At 37.3% G+C, this 19,835-nt stretch overlaps 1 protein-coding gene across 1 annotated transcript in view; it reads right to left on the bottom strand.

Moving 5' to 3' along the window:
* Prex2 (phosphatidylinositol-3,4,5-trisphosphate-dependent Rac exchange factor 2) overlaps nt 1–19,835 on the bottom strand; it is a 172,233-nt gene that overhangs the window by 91,835 nt on the left and 60,563 nt on the right. Inside the window, exons 2-4 of the mRNA XM_013034479.1 lie at nt 8,020–8,091; nt 6,387–6,509; nt 3,720–3,824 (exon numbers count right to left, since the gene is read on the bottom strand). Coding sequence (XP_012889933.1) covers nt 3,720–3,824; nt 6,387–6,509; nt 8,020–8,091 — 300 coding nt within the window. The remainder of the gene's footprint in view (nt 1–3,719; nt 3,825–6,386; nt 6,510–8,019; nt 8,092–19,835) is intronic.

Below are 19,835 nucleotides of genomic sequence, written 5' to 3'. Positions count from 1 at the left end.
ATAGTCAAAAGGACAGAGATACTTAGAAAGTCTGAGCAACTTAGCAAAAATAAATAAATAATAATAATAGTAACGACAACAACAACTATAACCTATTTCAGGAAGAAAATACAGAATCCAGAATTGCTGTAAAAGGTAATTTAAAATGTCCATTTCCATGTGTGTGTGTGTGTGTGTACTCGCGCGTACACGCAGGCACACACGCACACACGTAGAACCTGGGGCTTGAAAGCAGGGTTTAGGCACTATCTCTGAGCTTCTTTGCTCCAGGCTAGTGGCCTATCACTTAACTTCAGCTCTATATCCAACTTTTTGGTTCTTAATTGGAGATAAGAGTGTCACAAACTTTCCTGCCCAGACTGGCTTAGAATCAGCTAAGCTCCACAGAGCTGAACCTCCTGAGTTTCTAGGATTACAAGCATGAGCCACAAGCACCCAGCTAAGATGTTCAGTTTTATAACTGAAAAAGCATGATTTTCAAAGGAACAGGAAAACATGACTCAAACATAGTAAAAACTACAAGTGTACCCAGATGTTAGATTTAGCAAAGACTTAAAAAAACATATAAGTATGTTAAAATATAAGTATGTTCAAAGATTTTTTTAATTTTTAAGTTTTTTTTAATTTTTTGATGTATTTTCCATTTCTACCCAGGAAATATATCAAAAAATTTCCATATATTTTATAGTCAGTATCAACCTAAAATGAACTTGATAAATTATGACACAGTGTAATTTCTAGAACAATAACTTAAATAAGGAAACCTAAAAATATAGATTAAAGAATCAATAGGAAATATAGTACACTAAAAATATGTGACACAAAAATATGTTAGAGGAGTGAAGTAGATTTAGAAAACAATGAAACAGATAGGAAAAAGTGACAAATAGTACATATATACACAAAAGAATGATTACAATAAAGTTTAAACAAGCACTCAAAAAAAAGGCAGATATTGACAGAGTAGATTTTTAAAAAGTAATCTCCAACTTCTAACTAAAACCAATTTGAAACCTAGAAACAGTTTCTAACCAAATATGACAAACATAGTATTACAAGCCAGGTGCTGGTAGCTCACATCTATAATCCTAGCTACTCAGGAGGCTGAGATCTGAGGATTGCAGCTCCAAACCAGCCGAGGTAGGAAAGTCCCTAAGACTCTTATCTCCAATTAACCACCAGAAAACCGGAAATGTGGCTCAAGTGATAGAACACACTTGCCTTGAGCTGAAGAGCTCAGGGACAGTGTCCAGGCCCAGAGTTCAAAGCCCTACAACCAACAACAAAAAAAAAAAGAAACATAGAATTACAGATAGTAAGAGCCATCATGACTATAAATAATGTCAGGAAAAGTAGATATTAACAGAAGAAATAAAACTCAAGGAAAAGAATAACCTCTCATAATGATAAATAAAAATAGAAATATAAAATCCATGAATGTATAGATACCATCTAACAGCTGAGTCCCAAAATAAATAAAGCAAAAACTGACGAAATTAGATGGTGAAAAGAGATATATATGAACTCAGTATCACATTTCATTAAGTGGATAAATAAAATATAAATAATAATGCATAGCTTTATTAACTCATATAAACCATATTCATGTCATACGGTAATATGCCATCATTTTAAACATTTACATTATAAAAGAAAAAAGATCATAATGAAAACCCTCAATGAACTAGGAATATAATAGGAAATTAAGAATTCCTACCAAAGCCCACAGCTTTCAATATCTCACTGTTTCCCCACTGTGACCCTCAGCAAAAAAAGCATGCCTGCTCTTAGCACTTCTAGTCAATAATTTTCTGAAGGTACTAGCCAGTGCAATAAGGCAAGAAAAAATAAGACATCTACACTGAAACAGAAGTGACACTGTTTTAATTTTCAAACAAGAATCTGTTTTTAAAAAAAGGCAGAAAAATCTATAGAAGAACTACTGTCATTAACACATAAATTTAGATAAATTTAGAATAAAACCAACTGAGTTTCTATATCTTAGCAATGCTCAATTAAATGATACTAAGATAATTCTAATCAGAATAACAAAGAATGAAATATTTAGGGAAACACTTAAAATAAGTACAAGTCCTTGAATACAGAATACTTAAACTAGAAAAGCATGGTCACAATGCAAAATATGTAATAAGTCGGATTTCATTAATATTCAAAATTCTTGAATTTTACAAAAAATACTTTCTGATGAACAGACTAGGGAGAAATATTCATCATTCTAGGTATACAACTATATATACAAAACAGAACTGGTACCCAGAACAATTTAACATTTAGAGTTCAATATAAGATTAACATTCCAATTTTAAAATAAGCAAAATATTTCAATAAGCAGATCACCAAAAAAGTTATGAATGGCCAATCACTACATGAAATTATGTTTAGCATTATTAGTCATTAGAAAACAGGCAACTTAAATCTCTATAAGACACTATTACAAATTCAATAGTGTGGCAATCATCAGAAAGACTGGAAACTCCAAGTGCAGGCAAAGATACAGAGACACCAGAATCCTCAACACAGGATAATAGTAATGGCACAGAAACTGCCAATAGGAAGTTCTTAGCTAAATATAAAACTACACATTGCAATTCCACTTGCTATCTATCCAAGAATGGAAAATGTATGCACACAAAATGACTTGTGCATGAAGGTTTTTGTAACAGTATATAATAAATTATATATTATATATAATAGTTATTGCTATAAACAAGAACCAGATCTGATGTTTGTTAATTGGTAAATAGATAAAATATAGGGTACCTATACAATGGAAAGGAAAATAGATATATGGTTTAAGGATGCGTATAAGAAACAATTTACAAGTAAAAGATGTCAGGCCCAAAAGATTACGTTGTTTGGACCATTTATATAAAATCTCTAGAAAAGGCTAATCTGGAGAGATGAAAGCAAATCAATGTTTGCAGTGGAAAAAGGAGACATGGGCTGTAAGAGACTTCAAGAAATGTTTAGATGATGGAAATGTATTAAAACTGGACTCGAGTGGTAACTGGACAACTCTACAGTTTGCTTGATATCACTGAACTAAATAATTATAATGTGCTCATCAGTGGCAATTAGAATATTCCAAGTAGCTACTAAATAGGCATTTATGTGTGCTTCCTTTAAAAAATTACATGTAGGAAGTAGTGGTGCTGCGGCTCAAGTGGTAGAGCGCTTGCCTTGAGCTGAAGAACTGAGGGACAGCGCCCAGGCCCAGAGGTAAAGCCCCATGACTGACCAAAAAAAAAAAAAAAAAAGAAAGAAAAAGGAAAAAATTAAATGTATATTCTTGCTGTGTTATGAAGACTGAGTAAGGACTATATGTAGGAGAAAGGTCAATCTTTACATGCATGTTCTATCTTATGGATATGATCTTTTCTTTCTTCCTGTGACTGCTCTATTTAAAGATCTCCCTAGAAGCAAATGAAACCCTGTGGGCTAAAGATGGAAAGCATGATGAACTCCCGCATACGCTCGTCACTCACTCAGATTTTTAGCCAACCAGGAGAGGACATATGCCGTACTTGCAAGCTTATCCCAGTTCTCATGTAAGCAGTTACTGAAAGATCCTAGCTTCCTAGCCTGGCTATAACAAAAGTCATTTTCACAAACAGCTTTTGACCTCTGATGTTATGCTATTCCTTGATTCTAACCACTCATGATTATCAGCATATGATAACACATAAATACACACTTACCAAAAGAAATGTCCGGATTGTTCTTATTTTGTTCAGTTCAAGAAGCAATTTTTGTGCCTTCTCGTGGTTACTACAATATTCATCATAGATACGAAACTTGTCCTTCTGTGAATTTAAGACATAATAGGGTCATTTTATTACCACTTTGAGATTCTAGCCTATATGATATGCATATAGCTTATAAAGTGTTTACTATGTCTCAAAAGCTATACTGTATGTTTATATATACAAATTACATTTATTTCCCTAATCTCAAAAGTATAGCCTAAAAACAGTAAAGAAACACATATCAATTATACTCTAATATGTTGAATGCAGCAATATAAATAATCTAACTGGTGACAAAGTAAAGAGTGCTTAGCTTTGCCCTGAGAATTCAGATACAGCCTTAAAAGGATGTAACTTCTAGTGAGGTGCTCTTAGCTCACACCTGTCTTCCTTGCTACTCAGGAGGCTGAGATCTGAGGATCACAATTCAAAGCCAGTCCAGGCAGGAAAGAGCATGAGACTCTTATCTCCAAGTAACCACTGAAGAGCCAAAAGTGGAGCGGTGGCTCAAGTGGTAGAGCACTAGCCTTGAGTAAAAAATAGCTCAACTCAGAGACAGCACCTGGCCCTAAGCTCAAGCCCAGAACAGGCACAGCAAGAAAAAAAAAGATTCAATTTCTGAGTTTCTTAGCCAGTCTAATGGGATAAATTCATGATTCCCAAGCAGGGAGATGAGGTAAGACTGTCATTTGATAGAGAGAAATGGTTTCCAGATCACTGAGGAACAGCAGAAGATGCCCTGAAGTTCCCAATTGCCAAACTAGACAGCTGTGTTTAAGAAGGACACTGATATATACAAGAATACAGGGCAATAACGACAGACCATGAGACCCCCCATAGGACATCTCAGAGGTCATTTCAGAGAAACATGTCTGTTTGTTTAGAAGAGTGAGAGGAGAGTAGCTACTTGCAAATAGCTATCATATCATAAATGACTGGCCTTCTGTGTAGACTAAAAACATAATAATAGGACCATTAGGTGGACACTGCCAAGGCAGATATGAGATCAATAAGGAGTTCTTAGAAGAATTAGAGCTGCCATTAAAAGTTACAAACTAGGGTCAAATAAAGTCTTCACAGATGGACAGAGGGATTCTTTCAAAAGAGGAAGAATTTTGTTTTAATGCTCTTTAAGGTCCTTCCCATCTGTAAGATTTTCCCAAAGTAACTAGTGACTTTCAAATGCCAATTTTTAAAAAAGTAACATAAAAATGTACTGCTTGTGGCTCACAAATGTAATTCTAGCGACTCAGGAGGCTGATGTCTGAGGATCATACTTCAAAGCCAGCCTGGGCAGGAAAGTCCATGAGACTCTTATCTCCAATTAACCTCCAGAAATCTGGAAGTGGAGCTGTGGCCCAAAGTGGTAGAGCACTAGCCTTGAGCAGAAAAGCAAGCTGGAGCAGAGAAGTCTTAAAGATGTTTATCTCCAATTAATCACCAGAAATCCGGAAGTATAGAGCTATGACTCAAGCAGTAGAGAGCCAGCCTTGAGTGAAAAAGCTACAAGACAGCTTCTAGGCTCTGAGTTCAAGCTCCAGTACTGGCACACACAAAAAAGAAAAGAAATATTGATCAAATACTGGAACAGAAGTATGTGTTCTAAGATGTCAAAGGCAAGCAAGTAGAAACCATAAGGACTATTTAGTACAGAATACTGTTTAATACAGCAGAATATTGAATTACGGTATCTCAAGCCAGGTAAATAAAACAAAGCTCAGAAACAGTTTAGCTAAATTCATGGATAGCAGATTCATAAGAAGGGTTACTATGAAAATGGATGTTAAGGAGCAAGAGTCTCATTGCTGGCCTGGTCTAATGCAGTAGCCACTCCAGCTGGCACAAAATTCTAGGACTTTCTTGAAAGGAAACAGGCTAAAATAAGTGGACACAAACACTCGCCTTCCAGCTGTGCCTAAAAAAAGTACAGCTTAACTTCCCTACACTCAATGAGATTCTCCCTTCAATGATTAATTACCTTTACGAAATATTTCCTGATTACTAAAAGAACGCCTAAGAGTACAGACAGATTATCACATATAGAAAGGTCTAGAAGTTACATAGAGGGAAGTGATGGCCCAGGCACAGGCTGTGATCCCTGGCTCCTCATTCCCTCAGAACAACTAAGAAGCCACACTCAGGGAAAATCCAGCCACCACAGACACTGGATTTTGTTCACCTTCAGGATTGCCACTAGCTGACCAACTGGAGAACATTTGGACTAATGAAAGGCTCCTCACGCCATTAGAAGAGTGAGGATTTTATGCCTCAAAAGGAAAATGTTCTATGTTTGGAAGAAACATAAAAAAAAATCTATTCATTATGAACAGCCTGAATATTCATTAGGATTCAAAGCTACAGAGAATAGGAAGAATGAACTTGGAGTGGGGGAGGGAGAGAAAAGGCTGAGTAAAACAGATGATGAGAGGCACGCCTCCTGTTTCCTCTTTCCCTACTTCTGGCTCCAAGTATAAGACTTCACTGGCCTTAAAAGACCCCAAATTTTGGATATCAGATTTTATTTCCAATAAAATAATGCTGAATTCACACATATGATGGTGCCACCAAGAGGGAAGAATTTTTTTAATAAACAGAAGAAAAAAAATATGCATATCCTACAAAATGGAGAAAGCAGGTTCCCACTTCCTGTTGAGCATTAGGTTCGGGCTGTAAGCATTCTTCTACAACTTTTAAGAATTCTTTATGTACAGCAAGGATTTCTTCAATGTTCGAGAACAACATCTGTAAAAATAAATGTGTCAGTAAGTGTAGTATTGACGCTAGTTTAAAGAAAAATGATACAACATCCTCTCTCTGAACTGAAACGTTCATTGTGGATTGATAGTAGCTGCCCACATCCTTTCCTATCTCCTCTTCACCAGTTAGCAGAAACTCCATTTTACTTGGACTTTTCCTCTACTCCTGCACAGCTTAGGGACCAGGGTCCTATGCCTGGCAATCAGTTCCAAGCCTGAGTGAGCAAGTCCAAGCAAGAAAAGCCAGCTCCACCCCACAGTGGGATGCAATGCCGTAGGTAGACTTGTTGGTAGGCTTTTGGGAGAAGGGTACCTTTGCTCTTAAGAAGGGTGGGCTGGAAGGGATTCTCTCCTTCTCCCTACCTCCCAAAAGATACCTCTCACTTATGGAAGTGACAGAAGGGACAGTTACAGCATCACTGTGTTTAACTGCGGAGGAGCCAGCTCCATGGCAGAGCTGATCCCCTAGATGTCAGAGTGAATCTTTGGGGAAACTCTCACAACTAACTGGCCCCCCACATTCATCTTGGAAACCTTTCCTTCCCTCTCAGGTGCCTCATTAGAAGTGAAAGCCTTCTCAAGTCTATCTGAAAAATCACAGGTTGCTTTTTCCTCTTGCAGCCCAAAGCTCACTCACTAAAATATTCTCGTGGGAGGAAAAATTGAGAGTTAAATCTCAAACGAGGAGGGAAGAAGAGCCTGAAGAACCTTTAAAAACATCCTTAGAATATTTTTGATAAAATAAAATAAGTTAAAACTATCAATATCAATGATGATGTATACAACTTAAATGAATAACCACTATTGGATGATTTTCCGTTTACCTCCTTTAAAAAAAAAAACTGTAGCTGGGAAGGTGGCTCAGTGGTAGAGTGCTTGCCTCATATGAGGCCTTGGGTTCAATTCCTCAGCACCACATAAGCAGAAAAAAGCCGGAAATGGTGTGGTGGTTCAAGTATTAGGACACTAGCCTTGAGCTGAAGAGCTGAGGGACAGCGCCCAAGCCCAGAGTTCAAGCCCCACCACCGACAAAAAAAAAAAAAAGAAATGTTTACCCATTTGTTTCTGCATTGAAGATATTACGTGGATTTTCTTTTCTGCATCCCAGTGGACCATCAAAACCTCATTATTTAGTGATTAATCGCAGAGACTAGAAATCACATTTGCCCAGCTCTGCCTTTTGGAACCATCTGCAGCCATGCTCTGACAATTTGCTCAACATCCTCCTTCTGGTAGACACTGAAGTTTTTATATGCATTTTATTTTGCTTCCTCTTTTCTATTTCCAAGATTTCTGTGTAACTTTCAATCCATTCCCTCTGTCCTCACCTAAATACTAGTTCCTCTTTTTGAGTTCCTCTTTTGTCAACAAAAGTGAGCAAAGGTAGGAACTTAAGAGCAAAACTGGAGATAAATCAAAGGAAGGGCCTCAGATGAACTTCTATCTATGGGAAACTCATGCTGGCATTGTGTCAAGAGACCACTGGACCTCCTTACCTTCACTGTTTCCTCTGTTACATTTTTGTCAACTTTTGCTGCTGCACACTGATTCATTCGATGTAAGAATGCCTGTGTGAAACAAGAAAATGTTATGCAGGTACAGCATCTAAGATAACTTAATCAGACCTAAATTCATTTTTGTAAGAAATCAAAGTTTAAAGGTACAGTAGTTGAGTACAAATAGTTTTGTTGTGGCATCACGATGGTCATTATTAATGCTTGACTGATGGTTCAATGGAGTAGTTGAATAGTTTATTCCTATTAAGCATTGAAATAGCAAGTTTAAAAAGAGGGTTGGAACCTAAGGCAGGAGGGTAGGAATTCTAAGGACATCAGAAGCTACACAGAGCAACCCTACCTAAAAAAGAAAGAGGATGCGGAGAAAGAGCAGAAGGGGGAGGAAGAGGAGGAAGACATGAAGAAGAAAAGAGAAGAAAGGAAGGAAAGGAAAGAGAGAAAAGATAAGTTTACTTCCAACAAATTGAGGCAACTGTCCACAAGACATTCCATGAGATGTCGACTGACTACGTAAGGTCAACCATTCCTGGGGCTGAGGAAGTTGCTCAATGGTAGTGCCTGTGCAGGAGTATATGAGTCAGATCCGCAATGCTAAACAAGGGAAAAAATGATCACCAACTTGTTTGTCTTACAAGGTCCACAGTTACATGCCAAGTCAGGCAGGGTATGGCTCCCCCTACCTGCCAGGTTACAGTATGACTCCATGGGACACCCAAGTGCAGAGGAGTATCTGGCTAGTAAATCAGAAGAAAATTAAAATAAGAATCCTGTGTTATATTTACAAGGCTTTAGGAGATTACCAAGAATTTACAAACATTTAAGAGTTTAGAAAAACCCAGGATTGCTCATTAAATTTCAAAATTATCTCCCTTGAGGCATTGCTAATAAAAATATAAATTAACACATCATTTTTTTCTTTTTGTGTTCTTCCTTTTTCTTTTTTTTTCCTTTTTTTTTTTTTTGCCAGTCCTGGAGCTTGAACTCAAGGCCTGGGCACTGTCCCTGAGCTTCTTTTGCTCACGGTTAGCGCTCTACCACTTACGCCACAGTGCCACTTCCAGCTTTTTCTGTTTATATTTTTATACTGAGGAATCGAACCCAGGGCTTCATGCATGCTAGGCAAGCACTCTACCACTAAGCCACATTTCCAGCCCTGACACATCATTTTTGAGGACAACTTTACAATGACTCTTAAATTTAAAAGTGTTTAAGTGTTTAAGTATTTTGTTTGATCCAGAAATTCTACTTCTAGGAATTTATTCTATAAAAATTTTCTGACGGGGAGGATTGGGGGGGAGCGGGGGGGTGAGGATGGGAAGGGTTGGGAAGGGGAAACAAAGGAGGAGCCTACAATGCTTGATAGGAAATGTATTCATTATCTTACCCATGTAATTGTAAGTCCTCTGTACAGTATTTTCACAATAAAAATAATAAACCTTAAAAATTTCTGACAAAGGTCCTCATAGTATTGACTACAAAAGTAGACAAATTGAAATCAACTTAAAAAACAACTTAAAAGTCCAACCAATTACAGAGAACATTAAATACATTCTGGTACTTGCAAATTATAGAATGCCATGACAAAAGTCCAATCCCCAGTGAAATGTGATGAGAAAAATAGGCATATGCATACAAGTATATATGACAGAGATTCACAAATTCTTTGGTGAAAATAATGTACTAAATGACATATGTATAATGTCAATGAGTTCACATTCAAGAAATATGAATGGCAAATACCAACCATGCAAACAGTCATCCTCTGCGTACTGATTTGTTAAAAAATAAATAAATAAAACTATTAAAAACTACTATTGCTAACAATTTTTTAAATGGTCTCAAAGAAATCCCAACAAATAAGCCCCAAGATCTTGGTTCTAGCATGAATTTCGACAGCACTTTCATTTCTGAATCAGCCAGTCTGTGTTTCAGATTTCATAACTAAAAAGCTGTATCAAAACTCATAACCTAACTTTTAACATCAGCTGAGTTCAATAAAAGGACTAAGGGAGCATTTGAGTATACGGTCTTAATTTCAGATAGTATGCCTGCAACAGAAGTTTTTGAACAATTATTGTTAGCCATAGAATTTGGTATCTTCTGATTTACTCATTTTAATTTGAATTATTCTGTGTTAATTTTTAATTTCAGGTTTGCTTTTCTTGTGTACTTTCCAAATACTTATACCAAAAATGCTCTTTGGCTTTTCCTACTTAGATCTGAAATAACATGGATGGTTTACTTACCTTGTTTACATTTCACATTGACCACATTAGTAAACAGGTAATCTCTCATGCAAGCAAAACTTAAACTTTACCTCTAAAGTTATAAACTTATCCTTCCTAAACAAAACTTGCCCACATTCTGAAGCCAATAAATTAAGGAGGTCATAAAATTAAGTAAAAAATAAATTAAACCAGCACACACAAACTAATAAAATACACTATATCCATATGTGATTTTCTTGCTTCTTACTCTTCTCCACAATATGTAATATTTTATTTAACTGAATACCAAAGGGAACCTGGAACTCACCAGAATTTCTGACCAACCAGTTACCTTTCCCAAGGGCACCATTTTATACAAGAGTGAAAGCAGATTTTTAGATGTTTGCTTGCAGTACACAATCGTAAATTGATTTGACATATTTTATATGCCATTTAACTCTTCCTTCCTGAACATAAAAATAAGTGCATGCTTTTGGAATCATCCTTTAACAAACAGTACCTACAGAGTTTGTTCAGATTTGGGCAATTGAGCATTTAATACTTTGCACATCAATCACGGAAGCTTAATAACCCAGTCACAAAACTCCTTGTGGGGTTATAGACATTTATCCATTTATTTATTCATTCTCACTGAGTCAGAATTCTATCAGAATTGGATAATCTCTACCTTCACAGAAAGATACTTGAAAGTAAGTCCTGGAAAATAGCTTTTAATACCAGTGGTTTTCAAATTCTGGGTTATGTTTAAAACAGAGATACCCAACCTATTCCTGAAAGCATTGGTCAGTACTCATATATCAGCATGCTGAGTAGGACCTTTTGGTGGTTCTGACATAGTCAATCAAGAGACTACCTTCTGGTAAACACCTGTTTGTGTTTCTTCTTCTAAAGAATGAAAATGAAAAGACTTAGAGAAGCAAGAAAGTGAATCTGAATGAGGAAAAAGAGATTCACTTCCAACTCAATGCCACAACGAATGGTTATCTGTGAATCTCCCTCTCATCCAGGCAACACAGACATTTTGGTACCTTGCCAGAAGATTGGTTATGATCATCTCTGGAGACTAGGGGAATGCAAGAACAGGTGGTGGAGGTTAGGTGGAGTCACATTTGGAAGAGATGAAACTTCCAGGCCCCTCCAAGCACCTTTCAGCTTGCACATCAGAAAGTACTCGGTTCAACAGCATTCCCACACACACACAATGGCTCCATACAGAATGTTCCTAGATACCACTATGTGAATAGATTATGTTTCTCTCACACTGTAGCAAGCTTCTTTATTTTCTCTATAACTTAGTCCGTATTGTTTCGTTTTTATCAAGTATTTGATAAAACCTTGTGTTAAATGTCACTTGCTAACAACACTGGAAATATCCCTCCAAGTGACCAAAAGAAGAATGAAACTGATGAATACAGAAGAAAAAGATGTAAGGATTGCTTTCTCCTTGCTTCTAATCTGTGCAGCTGCTAAGTCCAACTGCAAAGCCAAGCCTACCTTACCTTTCATTTTCAGGACGAACTTTATTACTGCATAATCTCAGTATTCAGAATGGTCTCCTTCAAATTCTTAATTTGTCTTTAACACTCTTTTAATCAGTCGGAAACACATAAATCACTCTCAGAAGTCCCACTGATTTAAGCTGTATGTGCTGGCTCAGGTTTCTCAATGGGCTGAGATCTAGAGGATCATATTCGGAGGCTAGCACAAACAAAACGTTCATGGGAACTCATCTCAACAGAGAAAAAAACTGATGAGTGTGAGCCTGTAATCACAGTAGGGCAGGAAATATAAATAGGTGGATCATGGTCTAGGGTACCCAGGCAAAAAACAAGACTTATCTTTAAAATACAAAATTTAAAAAGCAAAAGCAGCTATGAGCATGGCTCAAGTGGTATAGTATTAGCTTATCAATACAAAACTCTGAGTTTAAAATTCCAGTATTACCAAAAAAAATTTTAACACTTACACTTCTAATTTCAGATACTCTGCGCCAATCTAAATAATTTTAAAATATCATGTGAGCACTAACCATTCTTACTTCTATAACTATTCCATATTCCAAATCATTTAGCCCACACTGTCCTTGTGGAAATACAGCTGTTTAACAGGGATAGAGATGAGTACATTTTCTATATAAAAATGAAAAGACCAAATTGCAAGAAGGGCTGTACTGACACAGAAGTACACTCCATAAATTTTTTAAAAGAATTAAGGATAAATGTTTTCCTTTTATCTCTTGAATCTGAGACAATATTATCTCATCACACTCCTTTGCAAGATAAATATTTTGCTTTGTTTTCCTAAAAGGAAAAGCAAAATCTTAATAAATGAAAAGGTTGTCATCTTACTTTGACTTGAATATCTAGTTGGGATTTACACCACGAGGAGACTAGAAGAGAAACAGGCTAGTGGTAGAGAAAATTAGGAGAATCTGATTTCGTTTTAGGTCTGTGGAGTCTGAGGTGACTATTGGACACCAGTTTTGAGATCCTAAGTAGGAGATTAGCATAGAAATCTAAGGTTCTAAAGGGAGACAGGTTGGAAGTCATCTCTGTACTTGCTGAGGGGAGATCATAGCTGAGGATCAGGGACAAGAGAATGGAACTCAAAAACTAAGGGAGGAGACACACAGCTCCAGTCAATTAGACAAAATGTATTGATTTTTTTAAGAGGGAGGTGCTGGGAATGTGGCTTCTTGGCAGAGTGCTTACCTTGCCTGCATGAAGCCCTGGGTTCAATTTCTCAGTACCACATAAACAGAAAAAGCCAGAAGTGGTGCTGTGGCTCAAGTGGTAAGTGCTAGCCTTGGACAAAAGAAGCCCAGAGAAGTATGTCTTTCCTAGCCTGGACCCTTACTTCTATACACAAGGCTCAGAGTGGGATGGAATGCAGTAGGCCCCATCTCTACCTTCTCTTTCATTACCCCAAAGAAAAGGAAACACATATTCTTCAATTTCAGTCTTACTGCCGAGCACTTGAAACTGTTAGGGGAACAACAAATATTGCAAAAAAAATACAAACATAGGGAAATGACTAACCCTACATATTTTTATAATTATCTAATATTCATGGCCCTAGTTCAGGGTTGCAGATTGCTATTATTAACTTTGAGTTTTTATTCTTGTCTCCCTAAGTCCATTCTCTATGCAGCAGATTAACGATCTGATTAATGAGATGTTAAAATGATCACTTAACAATGTAAACTGGATTATGACATTGCATCTTAAAATATTCAGAGGTTCTTTTCCCACTGAGAACTGTCTGGAAGGCCTGTCTTGGTCCACTCAGCCTGCTGTAGCAACATATGTTAGATTGGATAATTTATAAACAATAGAATGAAAGGTATTGCTCATTATTGTAGAGGCTGAGCAATCCAAAATGAAGGAGCCTGGTAAAGGCCTGCTGCTTACAGATATAGCCTGCTGTGGGCCCTTATTTGGTCAAAGGGGTAAACAGCCTTTCTTAAGCCCCTCTTTGGGGGGCACTACACCCATTCATGAGACAGAGCTCTCACCACGGAGTCACCTCCCAAAGACCCCCAACATCTAGTAGATGGGTTTCAACAACATACAAGTTTTGAGGGAACACAAACATTTATTGCTCAGCAAGGGTCTAACAAGATGTGGTTCTGTCTCTGGCTGTCTTTGTCCCTCTCTCTTTCTCTCTCATCCTTCTTTCCCCACTCGGAACCACTGTCCAACCCACGCTGGCATTCCTGTGCCTTTCTATCCATAGCATTCTAACTTCACCTTTCCACAATTTTATGACCCCCATCCTCTCTCTAGAGTATTTTCTTCTGGCTGTCTCCCACTGTCATCCAGTTTTCAGCTGTAACACCATTTCCTCAACTCCCATCATGCCCTATCTACCGTATCGCACTACTTTGTCTTCCCCTCAGTCCTTGCGATCCTCACTGTTCCATTGTGCATGCTTGCTCGCTCTTCCACACCAGGGAAGGGAGCTGCAGCAATGATGTTTGATGAGTCTTCAGTCCACTTTTGTGGAATGACAGAAGCTTTTTTGTTCTTAACTGGACTATTTTCATCTCTGAAGACCACAGGGTTATAAAGCATTAGTTTCCCTATTGTATTACAACCCCAAATATTCATAAGCAATTTAGAATACAGGCTATTACATTAGCTCCTTTTCCATCACCATATGGCAGGGTTTCTCAATCTTGATACTGTTGACATTTAGAGCTGGAAAATTCTTTTGTTGTGAGGGACTGCCTTGTCATCTACAGGATATTTAGTAGTATCTTTTCCAGTCAGATACACCAAACAATAATTATAAAATACTGTTGGTCTGCACATCTGCCTCCACTAGTCTGCAAGTCCGTACTTAATAGCAACAAAACCTTTGCATCTTTGGAATGAACAGCTGTTTGACCCTGCCATGACAACACTCTATCCACACAAAACTTCCAAAACTCATAGAACAAGAAAGCACTTGTTACAAGTTTAGTAGCATTTAAATTCACTCTCCAGTGCATGCATCTATCACTCTATAAATCATTAAAACAGAACACACCATACCTAGATTACTCAGATAAATGCCTACAAGGACTCCAATGACACACATCGCAGGCCAAACCCCCTAATAAAAGTCCTGGGATGGCCTTTTCCTTCCAATTCCAGAGCTTAAAAATGCTCATTGTGTCAATATCATTAAGGGTTGCTGAAACTGGCTCAACTTCCTTAAAAGATGTTGTAATCTTTTTCAGAACAACTATATGAGTTCTTTGTGATATCATCTTCCAGTCTAGGTGAACCAGATTATAAAAACTCAGTCAGGCTGGGCGCTGGTGGCTCACGCTTGTAATCTTAGCTACTCAGGAAGCTGAGATCTGAGGATTGCAGTTCAAAGCCAGCTCAGGCAGGAAAGTCCGTGAGACTCTAATCTCCAGTAAATCATCAGAAAAACCAGAAGTGGTGCTGTGGCTCAAATGGCAGAGTGCTAGCCTTGAGCTGAAGAGCTGAGGGACAGCACTCAGGCCCAGAGTTCAAACCCCACAACTGACAAACACACACACACACACACAAAACTCAGTCAGGATTTGAGAACCATGAAAAGTTTTTGCGTACACTACTCAATCACAATTACAATTAGACAAAAATGAATATGACAACATGGCGACCTTGAGCAGTTTTCAGGAGCTAGTGCTCATCAGCTATCAGCTGTGAATGGTACACTATAGACAACACACCAGTGATTTAAGATGTCTAATGGTTAGGTATCTGGAAAGTCAATGCTGAAGCTGAACTCAATCTGAAAGAGATGCTGAAACACTATCATTGGAGTTAATAGCTAGGATAAGATTAATAAAAGTAAAAATGAAACCAAGTGCAGTGGCTGATGCCTGTACTCCTAGTTGCTCAGAAGGTTGAGACTGGGAGGATCATGGATCAAGGCCAAAGGTTTTACAAGACCCCAACTCAAACAACAAAAGCCAGGAGAACTGACTGGCCACTGTCATCCCAGCAGAAGCAGGACTTGAGGTCTGCGATGGCCAGGCATAAATGTAAGACCCTATTTGAAAAATAACTAAGGGGAAAACAGAGCATGGTTCAAGTGATAGAGACCTGCCTAGCAAATATAAGCCCCTGAGTTCAATTTAGCATCACCAAAACCCCAAAAGAAGTAAAACCAAAAATTAAGAGATTTATGCAGATAGATGTAATAAAAAAATCACAATAAATGCAAATGTTTATTAAGTGATTCTGTGGGGTTTTTTGTTTTGTTTAAAATTTGAGTTTTTTGTTTCAATCCTTACAAATTCATCTCACAGCTCCACCTGTAAAAATATTATTTTAGAAACATAGTTAACTTCCATTGGCCTAAGGCAATGAGTTGGTCTTTTTTGCTGAAGTCATAAACAATAAAGGTATTGTTTAACATAGCACAATGCTGTAAAAACATCAATTCAATTGCAACCATTAAAAAAATAAAGAGTATTCACACAAGAGTCAATAAAGTCCCTTCAAACATTTGGAGAAAATCAACACAAGGGCCTGTACTCCTCAGTGGGAACAAGAAGCTGGGACTAAAAGCGACACATATTCACTTCATTTTGCCAAAGTCACCACTATTCTCTAGTATAATCTACACCAAAGCTGAATGTTAACTGCCATGTGTGTTCGACACTAATTTTTTTTTGATGCAAAGTCCATTTTGTTCATCTTTATGACTTGAAATCTCTATAATCAATCTTGATCTTTTCATCAATGTTCTCTTAGCTCTTACTGGTCATTTTTAGAATGATCAATGAGTTAACTTTAAAAGTAGCCTAAAAAAGCATTTGGTGTTTGTGTTTGTTAACTGTTAATTTTCCCAGGAAGTTTAAATGAACTATGAAAGCGGAAGTATAGCTCAAGTGGTAGAAGATCCACCTTGGGAAAAAAGGCTAGGTCCTGAGTTCAAGCACCAGTATCAACACCACACACACACACACACACACGCACGCACACACACGCACACGCACACACACACACACACGCACACACACACACACGCTGAAGTAAGAAGATAACTTTTTTAGAAGTGACATTTGGGAAAGACAGCTCTGGAAGCCATGTATAGGGCTAGTTTTCACAAATATTGAAACAAGTTCATATTCCTTATCTTAAACATTTATTTTTTAATGAAGTAACTTTCTGGCAATAAACTTAGCATATTCATTTAAGTACCATTTGATTCATAAAAATATGTTCTTTAAATTGTTTGGGGTGATAGACGTGAATTCCCAAAATGTTCAAAAATACCCCACAGTCTAGGAAGAAGTCACTTAAAGAAAGTACTGAGTTAGGAAGTACATGGTGTTTAGAGTGGGCAGTTGGGAAAGCTGTCAAAATTAACCCTCCCCAACACATCTGGCAATGCCCACTGGACACAGATATAGCCACCGGATGTCTACAGGAATGGAGTGCAGCTGTGTGGTAAACAGTTATGGGAAGCCAAAGGCTCTAGTCTCAGTTTCCTGTCCCATAAAATCAGGTTAATAATAGCACCTGCTCACCCAGAGATGCAAAGCATTGCATCGAGGTAACTGTAGTTAGCACTTAGTGCAGTGCAAGCAAACAATATTGGCTGATGTTTCTGCAAATGCCATGGTTTATTGCTACATCCCTAGCCACAGGTCTACTAGTTCCATTGGTTGTAATTATTACTAATACCCAGAAGAACAGAACTAAGGGGAAGGCTCCCCCACCACCCCGTCTTTTCCTCTCTGCATCTCTATTAATAGCAAATCAATGTGCCTTCTGGATAGCTCAATTCAAGCCTTTGGGGGGCAACTTCTATTTTACAGCTGTTCCTCAACACTGACAAACCCATTGGAAATTAAAAATATGATCAGTCAAAATGTGGCTTTACCCACGTATCATACAACATATGCTCACTTAGCAGCACAGACCACTGTGGAGTATCTTGGTTTTTCCTCTGGCTGACTGGGAGCTGGGCTCACGGCTACCACCCAGTACCTGAGAGAATAATGCTGCCTGAGAAATGTTCCAAATGAAAATTCAAAGCCCAGTGTCTGCTGAATGCACATGGACTCTACAAAATCTAAGTGAAATCATTATTAAGTTGGCAGTTGTCTCTAAGTGTAAAATGCTGTGTCTTCCACACATACTGGATATCTCTGCTCTGAATTCTAGCATGGTCACACAGACTTGTACATTCAAAACATTTCTAAATTTATCAAGAACAGAAGATAGTAAAAAAAAATAAAAATAAAAATCATTCAAAATTAAATTATAAGATCTCAGAGACCACTGTCTATCTCTTCAATCCTTGGCAGGACTTCAAGCACAGGGCATTAATAAAAACTAGATAGCATGCTAGGTGTGATAGCACACACACCTGCAATGCTAGCACTCCAAGTTAGGCTACCTTGCAACATGCACCCTAATATAAATATATTAAACAATAAGTTATAATATCTAATTATATAATATATAATATACAGTTCTACTTTAATATTGTAATATAGTATAGTAACATATAGTAGTCTTGTCTTAATATATTATATATGTGAGTCTATTTTTGTATATTACACGATATATTAATATATTAATATTTCAATTATATATATTGCAAATATGGTATATTGTTATAAGTATAATATATGGTAGGATATTATATTTATTATATATTGTTACATAATATATAACAAATATATATGATGTTCAATGTACTAATATATCAAGTAATATATTCTATTATGAACATAAATTTATTAAATATATACATATAGAGAGATATGGACAATGTATGTGAAGCATGGTCAGAGAAGACTTTCTTTTAGTAATTTACTTTATTGTTATTATGGAGGTGATGTACAGAGGGAATACAATGAGTCAGGCAATCTCCCAGTCCCTTCCCTTCTGTCTCCATCGCAGTTCACTTTCGTCAGTGTTCAGTGAGCTTCACTACTGAACTTTTTCACCCTTTTTCTCTTGAAAATTAAAAAACAGAAAGGGGAAAAATAAAAAGGTCTCATGTTTCCATATTTCAGTACATCTATTATTTTCTATAAATAAGAAGAGGTGCTTAGACATTGTACCTTTGTGTTTCTCTCCTGAGAGTATCCTCTTTCAGTCTCAGTGTATGAGTATCTAGCAGAGCAGACATATGATGTCAACAGGTACCACAGATCTGAGTGTGGATGAGAATGGTCCATGCTGATGAAGAGGCCAATCCAATCTGAAGTCTCAAAATGTCAGCAGACTCACACTGTTGAAGTTGCCTTGAATCTTCTCTCTGCTATCAACTCTTTACATCACCCATAGAACCATTATCAATGGAGCTTATCAGACAGGCTACACAAATTAAATCAAAATGTACTCTTTTATGTATGGTATCATTATTTGTGTGAAGGATCTTAATGTCAGAAGACAATTTAAGAACATTTATTGTTTAATAAAGAAATAGCAAGGGAAGTAACAGAAAAGGAAAAAAAAGAAGTAAAAACATTTCCAATATCCCCAAATTTTTTTCTGTTGGCATTTCACATAAAAGTATGTTTTCTCTGGGCACTGGTGGCTCATGCCTGTAATCTTAGCTACTCAGAAGGCTGAGATCTGAAGATCGCGGTTCAAAGCCAGCCTGGGCAGGAAACTCCGTGAGACTCTTAACTCCAATAAACCACTAAAAAAAAAAACCAGAAGTGGCACTGTGGCTCAAGCAGTAGAGCACTCGCCTTGAGCTGAGGGACAGCACCCAAGCCCAGAGTTCAAGCCCCATGACCGACCAAAAAAATTTTTTTAAAGTATGTTTCCATGATTAGGATGGTGAGTTTCTAAAAGCAGCTCATAGGCATAAATGAACATATGTGTGTATTTTTTCTTAAAAATACATTGTTTAAATTGTCTTCTTTTCAATATTACACAAATATTTATACAGAGATGTCAGGAGTCTATTGTGCCTTTGATATAATACTTCATATTGTTGCTGGTTAGGAATCTACATTGATAGCAGCGAACTTAAATAACAGCACAATGAAAGAAAAGGCCAAACGGGAAGTACAGAGTACATTATATAGATAATATTCTCAAGCACAGATTTTTC

The sequence above is a fragment of the Dipodomys ordii genome, unplaced genomic scaffold (genome assembly GCF_000151885.1).
Source record: "Dipodomys ordii isolate 6190 unplaced genomic scaffold, Dord_2.0 Scaffold190, whole genome shotgun sequence".
NCBI lineage: Eukaryota > Metazoa > Chordata > Mammalia > Rodentia > Heteromyidae > Dipodomys > Dipodomys ordii.
The sequence above is the reverse complement of the archived record's forward strand: the minus strand, read 5'-3'. Positions and strand labels throughout refer to the sequence as shown.